The sequence below is a fragment of the Eucyclogobius newberryi genome, unplaced genomic scaffold, assembly GCF_026437365.1.
Source record: "Eucyclogobius newberryi isolate DKJ021-1_F unplaced genomic scaffold, fEucNew1.0.hap1 SCAF_14, whole genome shotgun sequence".
NCBI lineage: Eukaryota > Metazoa > Chordata > Actinopteri > Gobiiformes > Gobiidae > Eucyclogobius > Eucyclogobius newberryi.
In genome coordinates this window covers 22,693,905-22,720,573 of record NW_027315768.1, presented here as the reverse complement: position 1 = coordinate 22,720,573, position 26,669 = coordinate 22,693,905, and the positions used below count along the sequence as shown (strand labels likewise).

The window sequence follows — 26,669 nt, the reverse complement described above, 5'->3', positions numbered from 1 at the left end:
TTAGCTCCTCACGCGGCCTTTACTCAGATGAGGACGTAGCGCTGATCCACGTAAACGGCGTAGATTACTTCAAAAAGAAAAGAAACGAAGTAGCAAAGAAAGTCTCTGTCCGGTTTAGCACTTAAGCGTAGTTCCAGGTAGTTCCAGGTAGTTCCAGGTAGTTCCAGGTAGTTCCAGGTAGTTCCAGGTAGTTCCAGGTAGTTCCAGGTAGTTCCAGGTAGTTCCAGGTGGTTTCAGGTGGTTTCAGGTGGTTTCAGGTGGTTTCAGGTGGTTTCAGAGTCCAGGGCTGGCATGGCCTTGTCGACCACGTGACGGACGGATTTTGTTGAGACAAAGGAAAAGTGAAAGGCCTGTCCGTGGAGACAGCTTCCAGGAGAGAAGACAAAGGGGATGAGAAGAAGAGAAGAAGAGAACAAGAGAGCAAGAGAACAAGAGAGCGTTTCTAGCTTGGAGCGTCCTTTTGATACCTGGCCCGCAGGGAATGCTGGGAGCGAAAGGGGCGGGCGCTACTGCGAAAACTTCGTGTTTAACATTTTCCTGACCGAGAAAATAAAACTGGAGTAGCGTAAATAATAATGGCAAAAACATTGAACCCTGTTTTAACATTTACACGTTAAACACTTTTGGCAATTTGTGCACATTATTTCTTGAGGTAGACACATTTTACATCTTCTTTCACCTGTGATGGGCGCTCGAGTTAAAGCATTGGGAATATAAAACCTTAAACAGTGGAAAAATACGTAACACAAGGTGAAACATGCAGTGTAGGGAGTTGATTCGGACAAACATTCATGGCATAATCACGTTAAACATAGTTCATCGGGGCGTCTTCCTGTAAGACTGTGGGGAGAAGAAGATCTGTTAGCAGAAAAGTCACAGCGGCTCCCCTGCGGTGAGGGAGACGGGGAGAACGAAAAACCCCCAATGTTCAAAGAGAGATTTTCTGTTATCTGGCCGTGGAATGTCCATCTCCATTCCCCTACAATAGACTATTGGGAATGTTTTTAAATGCACTTTGTAAATAAAGTCTGACAGATTGAATGTCATGTCACCAAAAACATTAGGCTCTTCAATTGCTCTAATTTTCTCTTTTGATTCTGGTCTCATTTCTGAGCCATTATCCAAATAAATCAATGGTAACTTCACCAGCATCACGTCCCATATGAAGTCAGACACAATCAGAAGCAGATCCCCGCAGCCTGCCTCCATTACCTCCACAAAGGTATGCGTGGGCTGAGGTTAAAGTGTACCCAGACGGCTTCTGTGTGCATTGGCTCGACATTTTAATGTCTGAACAAATCTGGCAGAAACAATTTGTGGAAAAAAGCCTAAGAAATCTTTCAGCCTCATTTGACCAAGTCTACAACCTTGGAACGCACTGAAAACAAGGAGCTATGCCTTTCAAAGAAGTTCAAAGAAATGCTCTGCTATAGGCAGAGCCTATCTATCTATTATTTCATCCAGATTCAACAAGACCTGCTGAAAAAAATATTTAACATTCCGTAAATCATTTTAAAAGCATATTCATTAAAAAAAAAAAAAAAAAAAAATTATATATATATATATACACATTTCAAATTAATAAACAGATAACAAATAAGGAGTTTTCGCTTAAAGGTTGAATGGACGATTTTTTTCGCCCAAATCTGAGTCTTATTTCCTCGTGGCGTGGACTGCCGATAAGTCATAAAACGCACCTACCGCTCACCTGCAGCCGCGTCAGGCTCGTCCCCACGTTTCCGCGTGTCTAAGCTCATTGATCTATCATAATATAGTTCCCTCAGTGTACGGGATAAAATGAAGAAAGAGAAAGACAGTTCGAGCTGAATCAGAAGTGGACAGAAATCTACGGGAGACGAGAGATGTGATGCGCTCCGTTGCGCTAATAAACAAACGCACGTGTGTGTTGTATCAGTCCACACGGGGGAGTGGCATGGGCACTTCCGCCTGCGTTCTCAAATCGCCGAATGACATTCACCAGAATGTGTTTGTAAACAGTTACAGTAGCTATGAATTAATTTGTGTTTTCTGTCATATAACTTAAAAGAAGAAACTTGTTGTAAAACTATGTTAGTGAGAATGATTTCTGGTGTTTTGAACATTTTGCAGCATTAGCGTAGCGTGCCGTTCACTTTAGCCTCAGTGTCATCGGCCCGTCATCGCGGTCTTTCTGTTGTTAAGTAACAATTTATGATTATCAAATCCTCTAAAGTTTATGCAACTTTCTCAGAATCAGAAAAGGTCAGAAAGATTTTTTGCCATCATCAATTAACAAAATTCACAGGCTAGGAACCTGCTTTGGTGATTCGGTGCACCTTACAACAATGAACAATGATAAAGCAAAACATATCAAATAAGGCATGCATTAAAGAAAAACACTTTAAATTTACTAATAAGATAACAATAGACTTAGTATTTACACAAAATGTACAGGTACATTTACATAAGCAGTGCAGAGAGTGAACAGTGCAGTGAGCGGTTGTTGATTTAATTATAGTTAAAGTGACGTTAAAGGTGTTTAAGAAGTGTTCATCATGAGTCCAACGGGAGAGGGAAAGAAACTGTTCTTGTGGCGGGAGGTTCTGGTCCGGATGGAGTGCAGTCAAACTCAATATGAGCTTACTATTATTAATAGTTTAAGCAGCTTAAGCTTAGTGATAAACTATAGCTTTTCATGTAGCCTAGTGAATAGACATTCATCATCACGCAGTGTCCAACTCAGGGCTGTCAGGGCTCACAGCAGCATCACTTTCTTAATGTTAATGCTTCATTACACTCTGACCGCTGTAAAACATCTTTATCTGTAGCTCCTGATCTGTCCAGGTTCTGCATTTGTTGGGATGTGTTCCTCACAGAGCATCATCACAGAAGTCTGTTTTCTTGTCGTTAGCTCCAGATTAGAGCCACTGTTATCCCAACTCCAACATCCACTGCTGTCTTCCACGTGTTTCCCACAGCCACACATCTCTTTTCCCACTCACACGTCTCAGCTGAAGTCAAGTCTGTAAAGTTTGATGCCCGACAGACGGAACCTGAACAGCAGCAGCCACACACTGCAAGGCACCTCTGATCCGCATGGGGGAGGGGCGGTTGATGCAAAGGCTTATGGGACTTATAGTTCTAGCTGTAAAAATATATTGGATCGGAAATTGATGAATATAAATTAGGAATGTGGGGTGCATGGTGGCAGAGCGGTTAGATCTCCAACATCACATGATCTCTCTGGGTGGAATCTGCATGTCCTCCCTGTGTTACAGCAGCTCCCACCGTCCAAAGACATGTATTATGTAAAATTAGCAACTGTAAATTGGCCCTCATGAAGGAATGCGAGAGTGAAAGGTTGTTTCTGTGTCTATGTCTCTGTGTTAACCCTGCAACGAGCTGGCCCCTGTCCAGGATGTACCCCGCCTGAAGCCCAAAGTCACTGGGATAGGCTCCAGTCACCTGCAACCCGTGATGGGAACAAGCGGTAGAAAATTAATAAAAATTGGACATTTTATACGAGCAGGATTGAAACATCTGACACCCATGTTTACACAGTTAACATTTATAACGAGGCTTTAACCCAGCCTAAATGTAGATGGGTTGAACAGCTATGGGATAAATATACAGAGGGTGGACTCCGGAGTCCATAAAATCATCCCGAATAGAGTTGCTAAGTGATAGAATGAGCATTGGACGCCATATGTACTAATGCATGTGTCTATGGAGTGGAGCAGCAGTGGTCCGGCTGCCTGGCTGGATTTTTGAAAACACATTTTGGTGTTCACTTTGGAAACACGAGAAGAGAGTTAAAGCAGTGGAGAAAGAATGTCAGGAAACCATAGCAATAAACAGAGAAACTCTCACACAGACAGAGGTCACCGCGAGCAAGTCGAAGCTTAATTACTTAATTTACCCATTTATGCAAAAGAGCGGGACTGCTGGGCTATTTGGCACTGCAGATAAGCTTTGAGTTGGCAACAATGAGGCTGAACTCAACATTTTATTTTACAGCTCTGCACAGGTATTCACAATTGCACACAAGCCAAACCTTGCTGGATTGTAGAGCTGCTGATACCAAAACATGCATGTCACATCTTTTAGGTCCAAATCACAGTTTCGATCTCGTCACAATAATGTAGAAGTGGGAGATGTATCAAAAAATCATATAGCGATTGGAAATATGCTAAATTTGAATATGTGGTGAATTGGCTATAATTAAAACTTAATTGAACCGAGATAGAGAATAGAGCAGAAGGGTACAGCAATATGTCAGCACTTTTGCACAACACCTCAATCAAGACATTTAAAACAAAGTTAACAAAATTATGAACCACGATATGTCAATTTTACCAAAATGATTGTCACAGGAATGAGATCAAAGCCTACTGTATTGCCTACTGTAATTTGTTACATTGTACATGTGGCCTCAAAATCGATAACAGCATCGAGTGTGTTTACATTTTAACGTTATTTCTAAAAGGCAATTTTAAGTTTATTGAAACAGCCTTAAATCTCACCAAACTTGGCGTTAGCCCCAGTGTGCAAGTGTGAATTCTGTGTAGGAATAAACAAAACAGACAAACGGGTGGATAGAAGGGTGGGATGCCAGAAGAGAAGCTGCAGGTAGATTGATTTTAAGAAAATGTTCAATTTTGAATTTCCGTATCCAAGTGTTCTGTGCCTCAACTTGCCTAATCTCTGAATTAATCATGTTATGTGCATGTTAATTCATTTTGTTATGCTAATCGGCGCTATTAATCAAGATCGTATTTTTTCTGTAGGTTGATTTCACGGTCTGTGCGCCATCTCAAAACACACTTCAACTGGAACTATCCCTTTGAAGCCCTTCTTTCTCATCTAAACTCGAGACCTCTCTGGGGACCAGGGCCCTTGAGTTCTGAGTGTGCGAGACGAGCTGTTTCCAGGCGTCCAAAGTAGGGCCCGACCGATGTATATCTTGGGGTTCCGATACAATATAAAAAGGAGGTTGGAGGTGCAGACAGCAGATATAACTGCAGATAAATTTACTAATGTAAAATAAATAGTTTGCAGGCATCTGATTATAATAAGTGTTTCTGGATCTATTCATTTTAAATTGGAAAATAAGATTTTTTTTATCTAAACGATTGACACTGCTCAAAAATAAGCTATGTTGTCACTGGTGTGATTCTGTGCTGAAGTTAACTTTTATTCTTAAGTTTTTAGCTGAGTTCAGAGTGTTTGAATCCAACGCTGCCTCAGTCAGAGCCATGAACGGTCAGAACGGCACAAACAGGAGCGTCAGTCTGGAGCTGCTTTCAGCTGCACTACAGCGTCACAGACACACAAACTACTGCACAGAGAAATAGAACTGCGCTAAATATTGGCATAATATTACATTGGCATTCATCCAAATTGTAAGTGAAATTGTATTCTAGAGAGTTTAAGCTTTAAAACTAGAGAGTGTAGCCGATAGTTCTCCAAGTTCCCTGGTCCAAAGATAAGTGTTGTGAAGCAGGGATGAGGTGGTCGAGCAGTACAACCTTTGCTTCTTGTCAACTGAGCCTTCAATAGACTCTTGAAGTTTCAAATATGAGGAAACATTTGGTTGGGTTTTTCTCCTAAACCTTGAGCTGATGACACATGACAGTCTGTAGAAAGCTGGCAGCATACCCCTTGGCCAAAAGAACACTTCCAACTCTCGCTGACACTACAGGTTTAGACAGAACAGACAAGTCAATTCATCTTACCATCTTTAGTTTGTCATGCATGTCTAACAGATATGTGCAAACTAGTACTGTCACAATACTCGAATTTGATACCAGGAAAAAGTTAAATATTTCATATTTTCTTTAGTCGTCTTTTTTAATTCATCATCAAAACAAAGGAAATGGCATTTGATCGCCGAGCTCTGCAAACTCATGATCTGGTTGTCATTGATGGAAGACAAATTGAGCAGGTTGAATTGTTTAAATTCTTAGGTGTGTATATTGTGAAAACCTGTTTTAAAGGAACGTACATGTGGATTGCTTTGTACCGTTTTCCCAGAGGCTCCATTTCCTGAGGAGACTTGGTGTGAACACAAAAATGAGGCCACAATACAGGTTGGTGGCCTGGTTTAGTTCCTTAACTGTACAATGCAAAGCCAAACTTGGGGAAAGTGGTTCAGAAGGTGACAGGCAGGAAAGAGTTTCCTTCTTTCATCAGTGGAAGTCCCATTCACTTGTTGAACGGTGAATATGAGTTGCTCCTCAGGCCAGAGTCTATGTAACAGATAAACACTCATTTGTGTTAACTTGTGCTACTCTTAAACAGAGCCGTTCACCAGAAGTGAACACTTTATATTCAGTGTCGGTTTTACTTGAGGATTTACTATTTCAAATGGTTTTATTAATTTTGTAATTAATGTGCAATTGTGCCATGATAATTGTGTAAAGAGTTGGACGTTGTAACTTGGACACGTCTCTGCTGTGCAGTGCACAGATTGGACACTGGAAAGGAGCAAAATTGGGCAAGACAAATTTCCCCTAGGGGACAGCTGTTCTATGTGGTCTTATACGACAATGTTTCCTCTCTGCCTGGAAAATCCAGAATATCTCTGTATTTTCATACCCATCAGTACTGGTTTCATCTTAGCGAGTTAAGATCGCCATGATTGACAAGTGGATTATCCAATCAGGGACAAGCATGGTTCGTCCGTATCAAAACTAATAATACTGTTTACGAGGAAAAATGAAGGAACCAAATAGCACAAGGACTGAAAAACATGGCACAGTGAAGTACAAAAGGCTGTTACATGAGACGTCATGATAGAAGTCCAATGAGCTCCTTTGATTCACATGTCATGGAAATAAACTCATTTGATTACACAGAACTTTTCACGCTTGACTCGAGGCGTGACGGAGGAAGAGATGACCAGACTCACTCTTCGTAAAGAATGGGAAAAGTGCATATTCTTGATCCCAGGAAAGTTCCCTGTGGCTCCAGAAGCCTGACGTGGAGGTGCTGTTCACATTTGAATGTAACGTAATATAGGGCTGGGGCATTAATATGTGCCTAATTTGTGTTTGGATCAAAATAATAGGCATATTCTTTTGTTCTTTTTAGGCCCCATTAGTGCGGGGATTACATCGTAGACTTAAAACTGAAGCGGGGTGAGAAAAGAAAAAGCGTATCCATTCCATTATAAGCCACATATTTGCAATAAATGGTTGTGGCTGTAGATAGCGCAGTAACTTTCCTTCTCTGCAAACACAACAGATTAACAGCAGCGCTAATACTTCATCCGTGACCGCCCCCCTCGCTTCTGTGCACGGAGCAGTGGAGCGAGAGTGAGCAACGCCATCACCAAACGTTCGGTGGGCATACTGAAATATCAATAAATGCAGTTTTGAAGATATGCAAAATCACAATTGTCTGAGACTTAAACCTCAACTAACGTTTGAATATTATCATCTGGATACAACAACACACAAGCTCATTCTCTGGTCCAATTTTGTCGCATTTAAGTTGTTTTCAGTTATTATATTTCCAAGTATCAATCTAGATTTATATTTTAGTATTGACAACCCGTAGCTTTTTTAACGGCCCTTCTAGGATAAATAAATGGATTGAATTGAACCCTTTAAACACGTACAGTAGCGTACAAGACATCATTTCCACACATTTCCTGAGAGCACCTGAGCCCCAGCGCTCCTAGGCAACATGCATGTTTGCGTCACTCTGACCTACATGTGTGTCGATCCAGCTAATGGTATATCAAATATGTGGGCTCTGTAATAGTGCACTGGACATTATGTTCATAACAACATGCCACACCTGCGATATGACCTTAAATAAAAACAAAAACATGCAGATCAAATTTTCTACTGAAAAGCAGCCTGCAGTAATGGACAACAAATTCAGATTTAGTTTGTTTTGTAGCTTGAAACCTCATTATATTTGGTTTACCTGGTGACTGAGCCTTTGCACAATGTCATTCATTTTACCATGTCTGTCCTATAGCAACGGGTCCGACCAACTAAAATTCACCCTGCCATGCTTTCCTGCTGGTTCCCATTGATCCCAGTTTGATCTCGGCCCAGTTCCAAACACGCCTCTGTGACATCGGCGGAGGGAGTGACGTTTTGAGAGAGCACCCTGCAAAGCCTCAGATCCATTTCCCCATCCATGGACCAAATCTGGCTGTTTTCATTAGGAACGCCTATGGCTTGGACACAGCTGGGGTTTTTTAATGTGATGTGGGTGACACAAACAGAGAATTATTTGAAATTCAAAACTCAGGCTGCAGGGTAAATTTCCCATTTGGCTCTGAATGAACAGACTTTAATCGTGGTTCTTTACCTGACAAGAGGACACACCGCTCCAAAAGAGAGGTGAAATTTAGTTTGTTGGTAGTTCAAACTGTCACTACTCAACTGATTATTGAATTTAGTTATTGAAGTTATTTTTCATAGGTTAAAACTCAACACAAAATAAACAAACACAGGATACCAACACAAAAAACATTCAATAAAATTAACCAATACATAAACACATTTATACATACAATGAGATAAAATGATATTTAAAAAATGGCATCGGAACTGAGTGTATTCATTTAGGCATAAAATGATTTAATTTAAAAAGTCTCTGTTTTGTTCCCCAGGAGCAAAGTTTTTGAAAGCCTTTTTTCCTGTCTCTGTTGATACGATGAGATTGTAAGATAAAAAGGTCATGAAGGTCACACTAAATACCCTTTGAAATGGAAATAAACCCATTTCATGAGACCTCAGAGTTTTTCGTGACTTATCACAAGAACCCTGTGTCACACTCATGCTACCCATTCAAATGAGTGCCTCAATCTTCTTTACTCTGCTCGTGAAACTTCGTCTTGTTAAACCTGATACTGAGACACAGGGGAGCATACAAATTCAACTTTGAATGAGCACTTACCTGAGCGAGCCCTCAATCCCCCTAAAAAAAGGAGCTACAACCAACACGCTGCCTTTTCTGCATGAACTTGGTCATTGTGGGAACAAAATTATCACAAGAAACCAACAGGATCCATAGGCTTTTTCAAATGTTTCTTGGGAAAGGTGGGGCATAAACTCCAATATGTCAAAGCCAGCTACATTTTTACATTTTACAATTCATCAAGTTGTTGACATCCTGCCAAAAGTCAAAACAACAACTCTTCGACTCAGTGGTAAATGTATTAAAATGTTGCCAGGGATCAAAAAAGACGCACTTCAATTATTTCAGAAGAGTGAGTCTGGTCACCCGGGCCTCCGTCGCACCACGGGTCAAACTCACGCAAAAGTACGTCACAATCAGCTGCATCATTTTCGTGACGCAGATGAATCGGAGTTCATTTGACATTTAGAACAAAATCAAACTTCTCTCGCCTCAGATTAACAGCGTTTTATGCTCCGCCCATTGATTCCGCAGAATGTTTTTCAGTCCATGTGATATTTTCTCTTTTCCTCATAAGCAGCCATATTTGTTTTGAGATGAACGGACCATGCACGTCCCTGATTGGCTAATCCACCTGTCAATTAAACAAAACCTGTTGTCTGAACTCAGAGACTCACTGATATGGCTGATGTATGCTTTAGTTGCATTCTGGATTACAATATTCTTGCTCTTGAAGTCAGAGATTCTTGGGAAAACGTAGCCAGATGTACATTTATTACCTTCTTGAAAAAGCCAGCCATTTCCATTTCTTTTAGTGACTGTCAGAGCAGTTGGGTTGGCAAAGATAAACACCAAAGATTGAACAGTAAAGAGGGCGACGCTAATATTGGAATCGAGAAATCACAATCTCCTAAACCAATCTCTTTATTTGGCTGCAAAGCTTTGTAAGAACAATGACAATCACATCAAGCAAAAACTAAATGTTGTAAAGAAGAAGAGGAAATGAGACGTGTGGGAGGCAGGACTGATAATGGTCGCTGTGTTAATGAGCAGATTATGCTTGATGAAAAGTCCACGACTGCCCTGTCTCTTAACACCAACTGTGCGTGATCAAATCCAACAACACTCATTTAATAGGACGAGCATTAGACAAACTATATCAACAACGAAGAGGCTTGATATCGTGTTATGCCCATGTCGTTTATCAATTCTGATTCATTTGTGTGTAAAAGGGAGGAACAAATTAGATACATCCTTTGGGTTGAATGCTTTCTATTCTGGAATAATGACAAAGAGGTAATCTGCAGTAAAGTGGAAAGCAGTAAACAAGTCATCTCGTCAGTTTCAATGCGCAAAAGCAAAAATGTTTCTGTTTCTCTGTCAGTTTGAAAACAAATAGGGATGAGTGACGTATTGGATCAAAATTCATATCGGACCATCCCTATAAACAAACTATATTTTTTAAGAGTTTCTAGTAAGGACGATGTATTACAAATACCTTGTCCGAGCCCGTCAAAAATGGGATAGATCAGCATCATTTTCATATTAGACTCTGAAGAAACAAATAAGAGTGCATGACCGCTATAAACCAAATACAATCCAGCAGAAACATTAGAAATTACACAAGTCCAAATAACTACAATTATGAATCATGCCTGAAAGCCATTCCGGCAAATGTGTGCTGTAGACAATTACTGGGGTACATTCTCATAGCTTTGCACGGTTTAACAGAACAATTTGCATATTTTTTCTGTCAATCTGTTCTGAACACTGGGGAAAAAATGACAGATTTATAACAAATCATCATTATGAAGAGAAAATCAACCACCACACACACACAACTAAGCAGATTTACTTCACAGCTGACAGCCGGACAAAGACAGAAATGGTATCCAGGATCCCAGTAACCATGATAAATAACTTTTCTTTGAAGCTGGCCATGGCCTTTAATATGATCTGCAGGGCAGAGATTTATGGCCACATCCGAGCACCAAAGCACAGTTATCAGCTCGCGCCACTAACAAAAACTGGCAGAGCAATAAGAGGCAAAAGCAGGTTACTGCCGGTCAAGGCACTTACTCCTTTTATATGAAAGATGTGGTGTGAAAACAGGCTTGTTCTCTCATGAGCCTGCAGTGGTGTCTGGGCATAAATGACTCATATGGGAATGAAGTTTATTAATGCAACACTCGAGAGCAAAATGTCCTCGAAACAGCATTGATCAGAGAAGACTACTTAAAAGGCAAGCGGGAATATGAAATAAAGCACAGCTTGAAGAAAAATCTGTATATTAACTGTAAATTAGAGTGGCGAGCACTCTCACCTCACAGCAAGACTGTAACAAGTTTGACATGCACAAATGGTGAAATCCTCCAAAGGTAGTCCTGACCAAGCTAAGCCCCTGACTGCTTCTGCCTTGCAGCATTGGAACAGTAAAATATACCTTAACATTAACCTAAATGTCAATACATGCTGTCAACACTGATTTAATTGAGACAAATGCTAAATGGACTGAGCTTTTAACCATGTTAGAACATTGTTCTCATTAAACATACATAGAGTTGTATTTAGCTTCATTCACAATATGAATCCTGTTTATAAGACCTCTCACCTCTGAGTCTCAGAAAAACACTGTTCAAAGTTTCCAGTTTTGAGTCCATAAATCGAATGCTTTCATGACAACTGTGTGAATGCATTAGCACATCAGATTCATTTGATTAACTCCCGTTTCTAAGTCCCTTTTAAAAAAAAAAAGAGTCTTTTGGCCCGCAGGCTTCATTTGACAGGGCAGTACTGTGTGAAATGGGAATGAGACATGGGAATGACATGGAGCAAATTGTCGAGAGCAGGATTCAAACTCTTGACACTGCGACCTGCTCCACACGGCAGCCATAATGTGCTATCCACTTGACCACGAGCGGCGCACGCCAGTAGATAAAGATCTAACGCAAATCCTGATGAGGGAACGCCCGACTGAGAGCCCAGCGCTACAACCCCACATTCAATAAACGGCTACAGAATAATATATGTGTGAATGTATGAATGAAAAAAATAAGAGCTGGATTAATTAAGTTGTTGGCTCAGGTCTGGTTGTGTTCAAAAATCCCACAACGAGTTTGTTTCCAGCGCTGATTCACCGACTTCACAGCGGATGACAAAAACACACTGCTCAACTTACATCAGCCGCTATCACATTGGATTCTAGACCGTACAGCACGAATCTGATCCTCTCCAACACAGTAAACATGTGTATACAAATATGGGAAAATAAAGAAACGCCATTTGAACTGACTTTTAATGGCTATAAACAAATCCACTAATAATGTCCGAGGGAACAGAGACGAGATGGGGGTCCACGAGAATGAGACAATGAGACATAATAAATACAATTGTGCAATCCAGTTCACAACATTGTTATTGTAGCACTGCTTTATGAAACTACAACCCTTTTTTGTCGAATCCAAACACAAGATCTTTTCCCATTTTTGTGCACACTCTTGTGGTAATCCCAGGTTATTTGGCGTTAGTGTTGAACCTCACAACATTGTTTAAATGTGGAATCGATGACGCAACAGAAAACTAACCATTTCCATCTTGAACCAATACTGGACTGAAGAACACTGCATCTAAATCTGTCAAATAATGTCGGAACAATCAACCAATGAATGTAACATAGTTGCCTTGGTGGGGGTCCTAATTATCCGAACAAATCACCAGTTTAACCAAGAGCGATGAAAACAGAGAAGAACTAGTTTAAAAGTTATAATCTCATTGGCTCTCTGTGGCCGTAAAGCTTTCTTGACATTTGATGGGATAGGGGAAGTCTGTGAGAGAACTTCTATAGTCTCCGGTCTGGAGAGACGGGAGATGGCGGAGGAGAGTGGATCGGTGGTCGAAGACGTTCTGGACGGCGTGGAGGAGCAGCCTTTTCTGGCTGCACGTGCCCGGAAACGTAAAAAGTCCCTTAGCTCGTCCGAGGGTTCTGGGAATGAGCAGCAGGATGAGGCTGAAGCTATTGATATCCGGAGTGAGAGCAAAGACTGTAAGGTGATCATAAAGCTTGCACAGGATAGTGCATCCTTTAAGGAGTGGAATTCAGTGGCATTGTCAAAGAGCCTTACTGTAGCTATGGGAGTGATCAAGAGTGCGAGTGTCCTTAGAGATGGCTCGCTGCTGGTCGTGTGCAAGGACGCGGCTCAGCAACGGAAGGCGACTGGAACTAAACGTCTGGGTGGAAAGGACATTCTTGTGTCTGATGCTGAAAGAAACACGGTCAGAGGAGTTATCGTAGGTGTCCCTACGGCGACGTCTGTGGATGAAGTTAAGGAGAATTTGACTGGAGCTAAGGTGCTGGACGCTAGGCGGTTGAAGGTGACCCGGTCTGGGGTAAGATGTGACAGCTTGTCGGTAATGGTAACACTTGAAGGGAGGTGCCTGCCTAGTAAGGTGTTCATTGGGTTCATGTGCCATGACGTTAGGCCATATGTTGCACCGCCCCTGCGTTGCTGTAAGTGCCAGCGCTTTGGGCATATTGCAGCGGTCTGTAGAGGGAGGCAAAGATGTGGTAAATGTGCATGAGATCACGAGTATGGGAAGTGTGACGTGGGAGCAAAACTGAAGTGCTGTAACTGTGGGGAAGAACATAGCTCTGCCTTCGGGGGATGCAGGTTTAGCAAAAGAGCTGCTGAGGTGCATAAAATAAAGGTCTCTCAAGGCATATCCTATGCAGATGCAGTCAAGAAAGTTTCAAGTAACGAGTTTAGAGTAAATACAGAGAGAGGAGCCAGCGCTGCTCCCAGCCAGGGCGAAATGAGAAAGGCCAGCGTGGCTCCCAAGAAGTGTGAAGGTTTCAAGAGTGGAGGTCCCAAGTGTGCAGGTTCCAGAATTAATGAGAATACCCTGGTTGTGGATAGAGAGAATTTTGTACTCTTTATGGTGGATGTTGTAAACTGTGCTCCTCAGACTCAAAGCAGAACTGAAAGGATCAGGATCATTGCTAAAGCTGCAGGGAGATTCCTTGGAACAAAGGAGCTTGATTGGGCAGATATAGAAAACAGGCTAAAGGCGCTAAATGGGAGTCGGAGTGATGGGGGTCTGCTTGTGGGGAGTCAGAGTGATCAGAGTGACGAGATGGGGGTGGGGGTGGTCTCCTGTCCTCGCCCAGTCTCGTAGACGCACGGCTACCAAGCGGCGACATCAGTGGACATATTAAAGCCTAAAGAATAAAGCTGTACGGTGGAAGCACCGAACGTCAAAGAAGGAGAGGAAGATGAAGAAGAGTCTCCCTGGAATAAAGCTGGTTGTTGTTGTTGTTGTTGTTATTGTTGTTTTATGGCGGTTGGCATCCAATTGTTGCATTACCGCCAGACTTTATTCCTCAGACTTGGTCTCTGAAACAACAACAACTATTCTAGTCACAAAGACATATCATGACCTCATGGGCTTTGTAACACCAAAGCAATGGAAGGAGTACTTTTACGGACTACGACAGAGTCTGAGGACTATGAAAAGTCTGAGGAATAAAGTCTGGCGGTAATGCAACAATTGGATGCCAACCGCCATAAAACAACAACAACAACAACAACAACACCTGTGCTTGGTTAAAGACAATAAGAAGTTATTAAGTACATCCAATATCCTTAATCCAGATCACTTAGATTAAACCATATATTTATCTGCTCAACAATATGGCACTAAAGCTCCAGTGAACAGAAGCCATCTCTCTGCGAAAAGTGGGATTGCACTGTATTTTTTTAGGATTTTTTTGGGGTCGTAGGCTTTATTTAACATGACTGGGGAAGGACAGGCAGTAAATTGTCGTGCTATCCATTCGACCACGAGTGGCACAGACAGATGGTACTTTTCAAATGTTGTTGAATTATAAATCCCTCCAAAAGGCTAAACCAGCAGAATGACTTTTGTTCTCTCTAAAGATTTTATAAGAATGGTGTGAACTTGTGAGCGCAGGCCTGGCTCACAGTGCGGCGGGTGGAAAAGGTGAAATTATTACCAGTCGCGGTGCTTTACCTCAGGACATCTTCAGTGTCATTCGGTTTCAATTTCCCGAGGCAGCTTGAACCCTGATCCTCAATGGCGCAAAGTGGTCATTTTAAGAACAGCTAAGGTAGTAGCACAGAGTACTATGAGGAACAGATTTACATAAGCTGCAATACATAGAAAATACCTCACTTCGACACACAGAGACTTCTTATATATATATATATATATATATATATATATATATATATATATATATATATATATATATATATATATATATATATATATATATATATATATATATATATATATATATATATATATATATATATATATATATATATATATATATATATATATATATATATATATATATAAGATAAGATAAGATAATCCTTTATTGTCCCACATGGGGAAATTTCATTGGTGCAACGCAGATAGATACAGAGGTAGATACAGAAGAACAGATCACTTATAGGAAGTCTGAAAAACACTTTCAGTAGAAGATCTCCTATAAATAAATAAAAACTCCCATAGACAAATAAATACATAAATACCATTGCATGTGATCCCGACAGTAATTGCACATGAATATGTGTCACGACAGCACATAGATTGCACATGAATTTCACAGTAATTGCACATGAATTCCAACAGCAATTGCACATACGACAGAATTGCACATCAGTATTAGGTTAGGTCAGTATTGCGACGGGATAACGTGACGATCTCCGGGTAAGACGACTGTTCTCCGCAGTTTCATGAGTTCCTCCTTTGTGTAAACGCGGTACGGCGCCGGCCGGGGGGCGGGGCCGGAGCCGGGGGACTCAGAGCCAAGACACATCGCAACGACACGACGAAAACACTAAATCCAGCCGAATAAAGTCAAAACAAGTTAATTTAAAGCGATTCCAGTGCGTGTCCCGATCGTTCGCCAAGTTCCTCTTTCATATAAACGTGTATATAAACGTGTACCGACGACACGCCGTACTTTAGCGCGGCCGGAGGGCGCGGGGGGGGGGGGCTGGTGGGCTCGCTCGGAGCTAGCTCACGTCACAACAACACAACGAAAAACGCTCAAATCCAGCCGAAAAAAGTCAAAAACAGTTGAATTAAAAAACTACAGATAGGGACACGCGCTATATATATATATATATATATATATATATTTTTTTTTTTTTTTTTTTTTTTTTTTTTGAAGAACATTTTGAAGGATGAAGAAAAATCACAATAAAACTATATATTCAAAATACTTCATGCCACAGACAATCATTCTTAATCAATATACTCCCAGTAGTAAACCCTGTTCTAAATGTACAATATTGTTTAAAAAATATGACCTAACACAATAAAAGATAAAAGACAATCACATAAACAATGTGTTAAGAGTTGATAATGAGTCTTAGATGTCACTTATTTGACTGTACAGCTCAAATCTTAAATGTTTTTTCTTTTTTAAACTGGTTCAACACAAATTCAAAGATAAGTAAATAAAGTCAATATTATGATGGGCCAAACTACAGCCCTACAAGTCCAGAGTATGTGCTCTATTAAACAGAGATTAAACTACTAATCTACTAAAGATTAAAAATATAATCTTTCATCGTTCATTGTTGCGACTGTGTGTGTTTTGTTAGATTTATTTACTTGATGGGGACAGTGCATGTTAATGAACATACGTGATCACAAGTGATTGTTCCTTTAGAAAAAAATAAATTTAAAAAGTAATGGAAAAGCAGGCAACCGTACTGAAATAATTAGACATTTAAAACAATTGTTGGCCTCACTGCAAATTAATTGACTAAATTTGACAAACCAATTTCAAGCAGGAGTTACTAAAAAGTGCAGTAACATGTTTATTAATTAGCTGTTGCTCAAATGTTTCCTGCCCATGTCAGCAGCAGGATTTATAAATCAGACTGAACATTGGAAAGTTGATCTTGCTGCAAACAAATAGAAACCTGTCAATCTCAAAAGATCCTCCAAAATAGCAGACGCAGTACTGCTTAATTCCACAGTCTTTAGGAAAACAAACCTCCTTCAAACACTCAAGTCCCACTTCATCCACACGACTGCTGGACAACAATAATTAGATTATTCTAAGGAGGACGCCGCTCCAGAGAGCTTTCGGGGCAGACAAATGATAAGGCCCCGCAGGGAACAGGGAGGCAACACTGAGGCGAGTGCCTGAGAAATTGCTTTTACCACCTTTTCCCAGGCAGAGCTTGAAACTCACGCCCTCCCACACCAGCACGCAGAGACCTTTTCTATTGAATTATACTTACCACCGACTGCTCGGCTTTGGGAGCAATTTATTTTCCTATACGTCTTTGTCATGCTAAACTTACAAAAAAATATTGGAATCATATGCAGGGGATTAATGTGACTCAAAATCTAGAGCAGACAAATAAGGAGAATCCTGATAGGTTTAACAGATCTCTGGATCTGTGTGACCCAGTCTGGTCTCCAAAACAGCAGCTGGAAAAAGCTGCTGGCATGAAAAGGCAGGACATTCTTTCAATAATACCTTTGTTAACTTGTCTGATGTAAGGTAATCAAACGTATACAAATTACAGCTCGATAAAGGTGCATTTTACTAGTTCATGCAAATAAAAAGCCACATATTATTTTTTCTTCTTTTTGTCTCTGTTTGAGCAACTCTCAAATGGAGGCACAACATATCTACAAAACAGCATGAAATGTTGCCCACTTGAATATGAGACACATTCATTCTTACAACATAAATCACCTTTTACTGTAAAGAAGTAAATCGATTTTTGGGCAACAATAGAGCTCTGTATTCAGTATTTTAAATGACGGACACTTGAGATAGCTCCACTTAAAACTAACTCAGTAAATTAATCAGGCAAAAATTGTGTTCTTTCTGTTTTGCAGCAGATAGTGATTTCAGAGCTTTAGCTTTTCAAATACCCTGTTTTCTGAGGTTAACTCTGACATCATTCCCAGAAAGAAAGACTACAGCTTATGTGACAGCAGAAAACAGCAGAATGAAGCCTCAACATCACAGAAATGGGAGCATGAGGGTAGCGACAAGCAAAACACTTAAAATACATCTTCTCTGCACAGCTGCACATGCAGCAGCAGACCAAGAATGTGACAACGCAGACTTTTGAGACCAGGAAAGATCAGTACGATTTCATCATTTGTTGAAGTTTGCTTATTGCATACACATTTCCCTGACTTCTGAAAAGCTAAGCCACTGGCATTTTGTGTTTTCTCTCCATCTTTGGATTCTTGTATCACATGGCATGAAGCAAAATTTAAAAAAATTGCGACAATGGTTCAGAAATAAAATGATTTTAGTAGGGATTGGGGGGAGTTGGGGAGATTTGGGACGCTAGGATTTAGGGGCAATGCATGATTTATCCACTATAAAATAAACCCCTGACCCTTACCAAAAATAAAGATATAAATTGTAATGCCATCAGAAATTAAATTTAATATTTTTTTCAAAACGTTTAGCCGCAAGTCATCGAAGCACGTGATTTTACATAGATTTCTAAATTGTATTATCCGTAACTTGTATCATTCAACTGTTTTGATCATTAAAAGCACAGCCAGAAGAGCAGAGTCTTACCTGTGTCTGTTCTCATCGTGTCCTCCCTGTCCATGTATGACCACCTGTCCCGAGGCGTGCTTGCCCTCTTTGGGAGAGTCGATGTGCGGGATGAGCACGTCCTCCAGGCCCAGGTCAAAGCGCTTGTGCTTCGAGTTGTCCGGGAGGAAGAAAAAGGCCCCGAAACACAACGTGATGAAGGCACTGAGAATGAGCAGCAGGATGAACTTCTCTGAGAGCCTGAGCGTAGCCCTGTGGTGGGGGAACGAGGAGGTGCCCGTCGAGAGGGTGGGTATCCTGCGGCCAGACAGTGGCAGGAGGGCTGGAGTGGTCATTTTTACACACTCTGAACGTAAACGTGAGCACGGGGAGGAGGTCAGGGGTCACGGGGAGCGGGTCTAACACTGCCACGGGTGTTGTAGTAGCAGCATTCACGGTCTGAGCCACGTTATTATCTCATGCCAGCGATGATAAATCCAGAAAGTAGGTTGAAGCAGGGCTGTAGTCCCTCAGTGATGGAGGTCAGCAGGACAACTGTCATGGTGAATCTGAAAACAACATGAAGGGGGAAAAAAGCTGTTTTAGTAAGAAGGGAAAAAATGTAAATTCTTGAGGTCGAATAGCGTTTTTTTTTTAATTTATGAACACAATAAAGTCCCGTCGTTTACATTGCAATAAAAAACAAGTGCATGAAGGGATGAAAAACAAGTGCATGAAGGGAGGAAAAACAAGTGCATGAAGGGATGAAAAGCAAGTGCATGAAGGGAGGAAAAGCAAGTGCATGAAGGGAGGAAAAACAAGTGCATGAAGGGATGAAAAGCAAGTGCATGAAGGGATGAAAAGCAAGTGCATGAAGGGATGAAAAGCAAGTGCATGAAGGGATGAAAAGCAAGTGCATGAAGGGATGAAAAACAAGTGCATGAAGGGATGAAAAGCAAGTGCATGAAGGGATGAAAAGCAAGTGCATGAAGGGATGAAAAGCAAGTGCATGAAGGGATGAAAAGCAAGTGCATGAAGGTATGAAAAACAAGTGCATGAAGGTATGAAAAACAAGTGCATGAAGGGATGAAAAACAAGTGCATGAAGGGATGAAAAACAAGTGCATGAAGGGAGGAAAAACAAGTGCATGAAGGGAGGAAAAACAAGTGCATGAAGGGAGGAAAAAAAAGTGCATGAAGGGATGAAAAACAAGTGCATGAAGGGAGGAAAAACAAGTGCATGAAGGGATGAAAAACAAGTGCATGAAGGGAGGAAAAACAAGTGCATGAAGGTATGAAAAACAAGTGCATGAAGGGATGAAAAACAAGTGCATGAAGGGAGGAAAAACAAGTGCATGAAGGGAGGAAAAACAAGTGCATGAAGGGAGGAAAAGCAAGTGCATGAAGGGATGAAAAGCAAGTGCATGAAGGGAGGAAAAACAAGTGCATGAAGGGATGAAAAGCAAGTGCATGAAGGGATGAAAAGCAAGTGCATGAAGGGAGGAAAAACAAGTGCATGAAGGGATGAAAAACAAGTGCATGAAGGGATGAAAAACAAGTGCATGAAAGGATGAAAAACAAGTGCATGAAGGGATGAAAAACAAGTGCATGAAGGGATGAAAAACAAGTGCATGAAGGGATGAAAAACAAGTGCATGAAGGGAGGAAAAACAAGTGCATGAAGGGAGGAAAAACAAGTGCATGAAGGGATGAAAAACAAGTGCATGAAGGGATGAAAAACAAGTGCATGAAGGGAGGGAAAAACAAGTGCATGAAGGGATGAAAAACAAGTGCATGAAGGGATGAAAAACAAGTGCATGAAGGGAGGGAAAAACAAGTGCATGAAGGGAGGAAAAACAAGTGCATGAAGGGAGGAAAAACAAGTGCATGAAGGGAGGAAAAACAAGTGCATGAAGGGATGAAAAACAAGTGCATGAAGGGAGGAAAAACAAGTGCATGAAGGGAGGAAAAACAAGTGCATGAAGGGATGAAAAACAAGTGCATGAAGGGATGAAAAACAAGTGCATGAAGGGAGGAAAAACAAGTGCATGAAGGGATGAAAAACAAGTGCATGAAGGGATGAAAAACAAGTGCATGAAGGTATGAAAAACAAGTGCATGAAGGGATGAAAAACAAGTGCATGAAGGGATGAAAAACAAGTGCATGAAGGGATGAAAAACAAGTGCATGAAGGGATGAAAAACAAGTGCATGAAGGTATGAAAAACAAGTGCATGAAGGGATGAAAAGCAAGTTCATCAGGCTGCAACATCATAATAATATACAGTATCTAAACAAGCACAAGTGAACGCACACATCTACACTTGCACTATAGAAGATTATTACTTTTAAATTACATAACCGAGTCATCATTTCTAACACGGGCTCAATAACACGGTCGCGGCCGAAGTGAGGGATTTTCATCTTTCACATATGGACAAATCTACTGTATCGTGTTCAATTTGCATTACAGAATAAAAAGGCTTTTACAGGACGATCCGCTTCGCCTCGTTACCTCCCGGACACGAAATTAAAATCAACGTGCGCTTGTGTTCGGCATCTGCTCAGACGAGTGTGGCTTTAAACGAGCTGCCTTTCAAAAAAGAAGAGGTCGTGTAAAAAAAAATACCTTTGGATCAATTCCCCAGTGGCAATGCTGCAGAAACCCCCCGTGTGTGTCAGCCCGGGATTGTTTTGTGCAGTAGTTTCCCTCGGAGGCTGCGCTGCTATGATGTGTCCACGCTGAATACCAAGTTCACTCCCTGACAGTGGCGGTCTGTGGGATGATGATTAGCCCATACATAAGGCTAGCTAACAACGAGTGGCTAACTTCACGAGCCCGCGCGCGAACACGGAACAAAAACATCGGTCTGCCAGCGCATGAACACGCCGAGAAGCGTGCGAGAACGCCGGGCCAATACGTCAGCGCAGGGACGTTTTTAGCGTTAGCATTGGAGCTCTGGCGTTAGCGGTTAGCGTGTGTGGCTAACGCTAGCTAGCTGGTTATCAATTGACAAGAGGCGGACTCTCGCGCCGCATCACCTCCTTTCTCATTTGCTCGGCGAAACGGGAGAAGCGCGGCGCTCGTCAGGGACCCCGATCCGCTGTCTGGAAGAGCAGGCTGGAGCAGGTGTCCTCATGTCCGTGGATGTGGCGTTGTCCGCGGAGAGGTCCCGTCGGATCGTAGCCACAAAGCCGTGGAGCTCCGCGGACGTCGAGGGCAGTGAGTGGCCGCACTGTCGGGACTGCTGCGGCGGACTGTGACTGACGAGAGCCGCCGCTATTCGGAGGAGCTCTGGATCCACTGCTCCGCCTGCGTCTAGGGACCGTCTCACAATTACCATGCGCACAAGAACAGTTTACGTGTTCTTACTTGGACGATGGTTTGAGTCCAATGACGCCATATCTCTATCATAATAATGAAGTAGCTATAGCTATATTGAAAACAGTTTATTAAACTCACACACAGGCTTAAAAAACAGTATACTGAGGCTAGTAACTGATTGCAGTTATTATGAAAAAACTGTAAAGCTAGTTATTATTGACTTGAGTTGTGCTTTTCTATGAAGTTTTATGGACCATTAGCAATCCACTGGATATAAATGAAACCATTCAAGAGTTGGACTGGTTAGGGACCATATGACAATGTTCATGCCCATGTAGCATGGACCTATAGATATTGTCTGCCAGAGTTTGGGTCCAAAATATTCTGATATATCGTAGTTATCGTATCATATCATACATCTTCCAAGTACTTTCTATTTTATTTACATAATAAGAATAATATACTTAATGTGATATAGAACTACATGTTATTTACTCATCAAATTAGTCTATAAGCCAGTAGTTTTCAAACTTTTCACACCAAGTGTCATCTAGGAAAATAATCAGCTGCATAGCATCCGATCCAGTGAGAAGTAGGCTGCTGGCAGCATGTGGTGCATTATAAAGAGGCACTCTGTGGAATCACAGGTGTACTCCACTTTATTAAAGACTGCTTTTAGGAGAAAAATAGTGCTTCTATTAGTCTTTGACTATGTCCCAGCTTTTTCACAGCACAAAAACACTGTCCTAAATATTAGACAGGTGTCACTTCTGACTTTCTTTTTGGCCACGTTCCCAGCTCCAGGCCTGCCACAGCTTTTCTACCTGAAGGCTGCTATTTGTTAGAAATTTCAATGATGACATTTCCCCAGCTGGTCTTCTCTTCTTTGGTTGGGGATGCAAAGCGTAAAACCAAACACACTTTTGAAATAAACTCTCTGAATGATACATAGTCTAAAAAAAACTCCAGTACAAGTTGGTCAAGTCCAAGTCAAGTCCAAACAGTAAAGACAGAATGACTTGATTTTAAAATACTTCCCAACATCAGCAGTCAGCAATGCAATTAATTTGTGATATTTTCTTTGTTTTGATAAAGATTTGTTGTTTTAAGGTTCCAAAACTTTTATTATCAGTGCTGTAAATATTAGCATTAACCCTGAATTGTGTGTGATAGAAGTAAACATGTACCCATTCAAATCCAAATTGAATTAGATTGGCCAAGTCCTTCCAACACTTCATGAATCATAAAAGATAGATCTGCAAAAATGTATATGTCCCATCTCCCAAATTATTTCCTATTCTTTCAGATTATGAGGACAATCAAGTTAAGTGAACAAAAAGTTTACAGTGTCTCTTTTTATGTTTTGTTCCTGCCATAAAAACACTTCATAAACCAATGCTCTGGAGACTGTTTGTCTACACTCCCACACACCTCAGTGAGCTGTTCCTCGACAGGTAATCTATCACGGGGTAACGTCCAACCATAAACACATCCATGGCTTTTTGCTGAGTGAAGACACAGACCTGCAGTGTTCATCATAATCCAGTCCTTGAGTCGCCCTGGCCCTGGCCTTCACTACAGTGGCAACAACAAGGCAAGAGGGGCACCGTGATTTACAGTGTACCCCCTCAGTGAGTGAATTAGTGCTAAAGTGCATGGAGGCCTCACCGTGCAGCACCAGACACAAGAACCGAAAGAGCTGAGCAGACACAAAGACACTGACAGTCCCAGAAAATAGGAAGGAGGCTGTCGGCTGCTTCAGTGCATTTTTGATGATTATTGTCACGGGGATGGTCGTTGGGCCCACGAAGAATTTATCATACATTTCACACAAGGGCACAACACTCAAGTTCATGGGTTGGAAGATCAAAAATGATGAGGCAGTTTCCGAAATGGCTTTGCCGACCTGTTCATACACTTGACATTAATGTTGGTCAACAGTTACATGTATGACAAGAATTTTATTAAAGTGAATAGTTCGATGTCAGTGTGTCTGTCCAATAGATTGTAATGCTCCCATCTCAGATCAAGTATGCTTTTAAAATACTTTACAATGTAAACACCTTAATGCATTATTGTTGTCAGTTAGTTTGAAGGGAGTAATTCTAGATCGGGGGTGTTCAAGCGTTTTTCATGAAGAGTAGCATAATAATGAAACATACAGTATCATGAATCCTGAAAAAGTTGCATTTATCTCAGGTTTAAAGATGCCGCAACACATTCATTCAGTATCAGAACCTTAAAATCAGGTCTGTCTAACACCAAGATTATATATATGAAGCTTATAAGGGTAGAACATTTTAAGCGCGCAGTAAGGACTTCTCAGGCTAATGATAATGTTTTTTTTTCCTATCCATGGGTTTTACAGTGATGAAACTTTAGTACTATTGACTTAGCAATAATGAATGGGCCTCAAAGTGCTGCTCCATGCCTGAGTGGATAGTGCACGTGCGCTCCATGTGAGCAACGCTCAGCATCGTGAGTTTGAGTCTGGCTCTTGACAGTTTGCTGCAGTCTTTCCTTTCTCATCCCTATGAATAATTTACAAGCTCATGTTAGTACAGTTTATAACTTTTTACTACAATTCAAACTGAATGCATGCGCACTTCTGTATTATCCATTTGCCCTTTGCTGGATCAATTCATACATACATATTACTAATTAAAGCAATCATGAATTTGTTCCTAATCCCCCTTTTTCAAAATAACAAATCCTTTGTTAAAATTGGAGCCATTACAACTTGTATGAAATGCCAAGTCATAGGTTCTGAGTCCCAGTTTGTCAGTGAAAGTGTAAATCATAAACGTTCTGCCAGTACAAGGACACCTCTCACCTCTAGCTCTCTGTAGCAAGCGAGGGTGCTTCAGGAAATGTGTGTCTCAAGTGTCAATCCCATGGTCTGGTGCCCCCAACTGCATACAGTCCCCACAAGTGTCCGACTATCTGCTCAGTTATGTGACATTGTGCTTAATGGTGCAGCAGAGCGTTTTCTTCTTTACTCCACCACCATCATCATCAGTGAGTTTCTGAGGAGAGTGAGGCATGATGAGGAAATAAACCAATATAAAATGTACATTACATGCAGGCTAGCTGTAGCTTTTCTGTCTTCAAAGTACAACACAGATATGATACTAACTATTGCTATAAACAGTATTTTCAGATGTTTGTTTTTTCCTGCATTGGTTTGTTGTCATTATTTTAGAAAGATGAATCCAAAAGTAACGCAGAGGCAAATAATTGCAGACACAATGTTGTTTTTGTTTATTCCCTGCGCAGAGCTATGCAAACGTGAGTGATGGCACAGCAGTAGCAGAAACAAAAAATGAATTGTACTGTTGTTGACAGTAATGTGCCAATATGGCCTCCCAAACGCCACCACAGCTGCCTCTGTCTCCAGGTCTAGGTGACACTGCTCTTCATTTTTATAACACTCTTCTGCTGCTATTGCTTTATTAACAAACTGTGGCATGATTCACTCACTCACTCACTCACTCACTCTATGAACTGCCCTGGACTGGATTCCCTGGCTCCAAACAAACTGGCTTTATGGGGTTTTCTCAAGAGCACTACTTTGAGGTGTGAGCTAGTTAGGCCCCACTCAGAGCTGGGTAAATGTATTACAGTATCGACATTGGCTTTACCGCTTTGTCTCTAATGGAGTTACACACTGTTCAGACTGAGTGACCTGACCTCTCTAAACGGAGAGGTCACGGCTCATGAATACCAAGGCAAGTGCTGACTCCTGGCAGGTAAGTGGAGGAATTACGTAAACTTGCATAAAGTGATTTGGACAAGTCTCTTAACACCAGTGAAATATGAAAACAATAAGAGGGCGGGTTTAAACATGTTAAGGCGAGACACTACAGGCAAAACTAATTTATCTTGGTCTGTATTTCTCTCTCAATATGTAAACTTTCACCTGGACACAGCAATATTGTCCCACCAGTTCCTAAAGATGTTATAATGCTTCATTTGAGCCACCAGAATTTAAAGATCGGCAAAATTAGATAAATATAATAAACTAGTTTGTTCAAATACTAAATACAATATCCCAAATACCCTCTGCATTAAAAAAGAAAGAAAAAATAAGCAGGAAATTGTACTTTTTACTGTATATGAAAACATTACATGATGCTACTTGTAATATCATTTTCACCTACATTTATGAGTACCGGTAAACTAAAGAAGACGTTTTAAATTTGTATCTGTAAATGTATGATTATTTTCCACTATGCACCAGTGCCTTGCCTAAGATTGTTTAATAATTGCATTGGTTTGTCTGCTGCAGGTACAATAGCAGAAAAATAACGAAAGAGATTCAGTTGTGGGTCGAGGGTTTGTTTTGTTTTTGTACATGTTAAATATATCTTTGCCTTCGAGAAGTTATTAAAACAAAAGGTAAAGAGGTATTATTTCCAATGTGTGCAGTGCATATAACCTTGTATGGAGCATATTGGCACTGTGTATTGGACTGGTTGGTTTGCAGAGATGAAGTGCTTGTGGGTGAGGGATGTCAGGAGCTGTCACAACACTCTATACCTCCATCTCCATCATCTGCAGTTGCTGTTCTGTTCTGTGCCCTTGCTCCATCTCTAGACTCACAAAGAGATGGAGCAATAAACACATTCATTATTGAGCTCTATGGACATCTTCCTGCGCACGTTAAATCATCCGACACGGACAAGAAATCACGGTGTCTACTAAAAGTTTTGAGGGGTTAGAAAAAACACAATGTACAATATATTTCTGCTGACTAAACACTGAAGGCGGGGCAATACACCTGTCAATCGCCCAAGTTATTGGCACAGATTCTGTTTTGTGGTTTGTCAGGAGATTGCTGAAGGATCTTACAACATCATTAATAAGACCCTCATAACTACTGGTAATCAGTTCCTAAAAAAAACTTTAAAAAACTAGGAGCATTATGTCTGGT

At 41.0% G+C, this 26,669-nt stretch overlaps 1 protein-coding gene across 1 annotated transcript in view; it reads right to left on the bottom strand.

Moving 5' to 3' along the window:
• man1a2 (mannosidase, alpha, class 1A, member 2) overlaps positions 1-21,747 on the bottom strand; it is a 123,714-nt gene extending 101,967 nt beyond the window's left edge. Inside the window, exons 1-2 of the mRNA XM_072445029.1 lie at positions 21,454-21,747; positions 18,458-18,984 (exon numbers count right to left, since the gene is read on the bottom strand). Of these exons, the coding sequence (XP_072301130.1) occupies positions 18,458-18,771 (314 nt within the window). The 5' untranslated portion in view covers positions 18,772-18,984; positions 21,454-21,747. The remainder of the gene's footprint in view (positions 1-18,457; positions 18,985-21,453) is intronic.
• Positions 21,748-26,669: the final 4,922 nt, after the last annotated feature.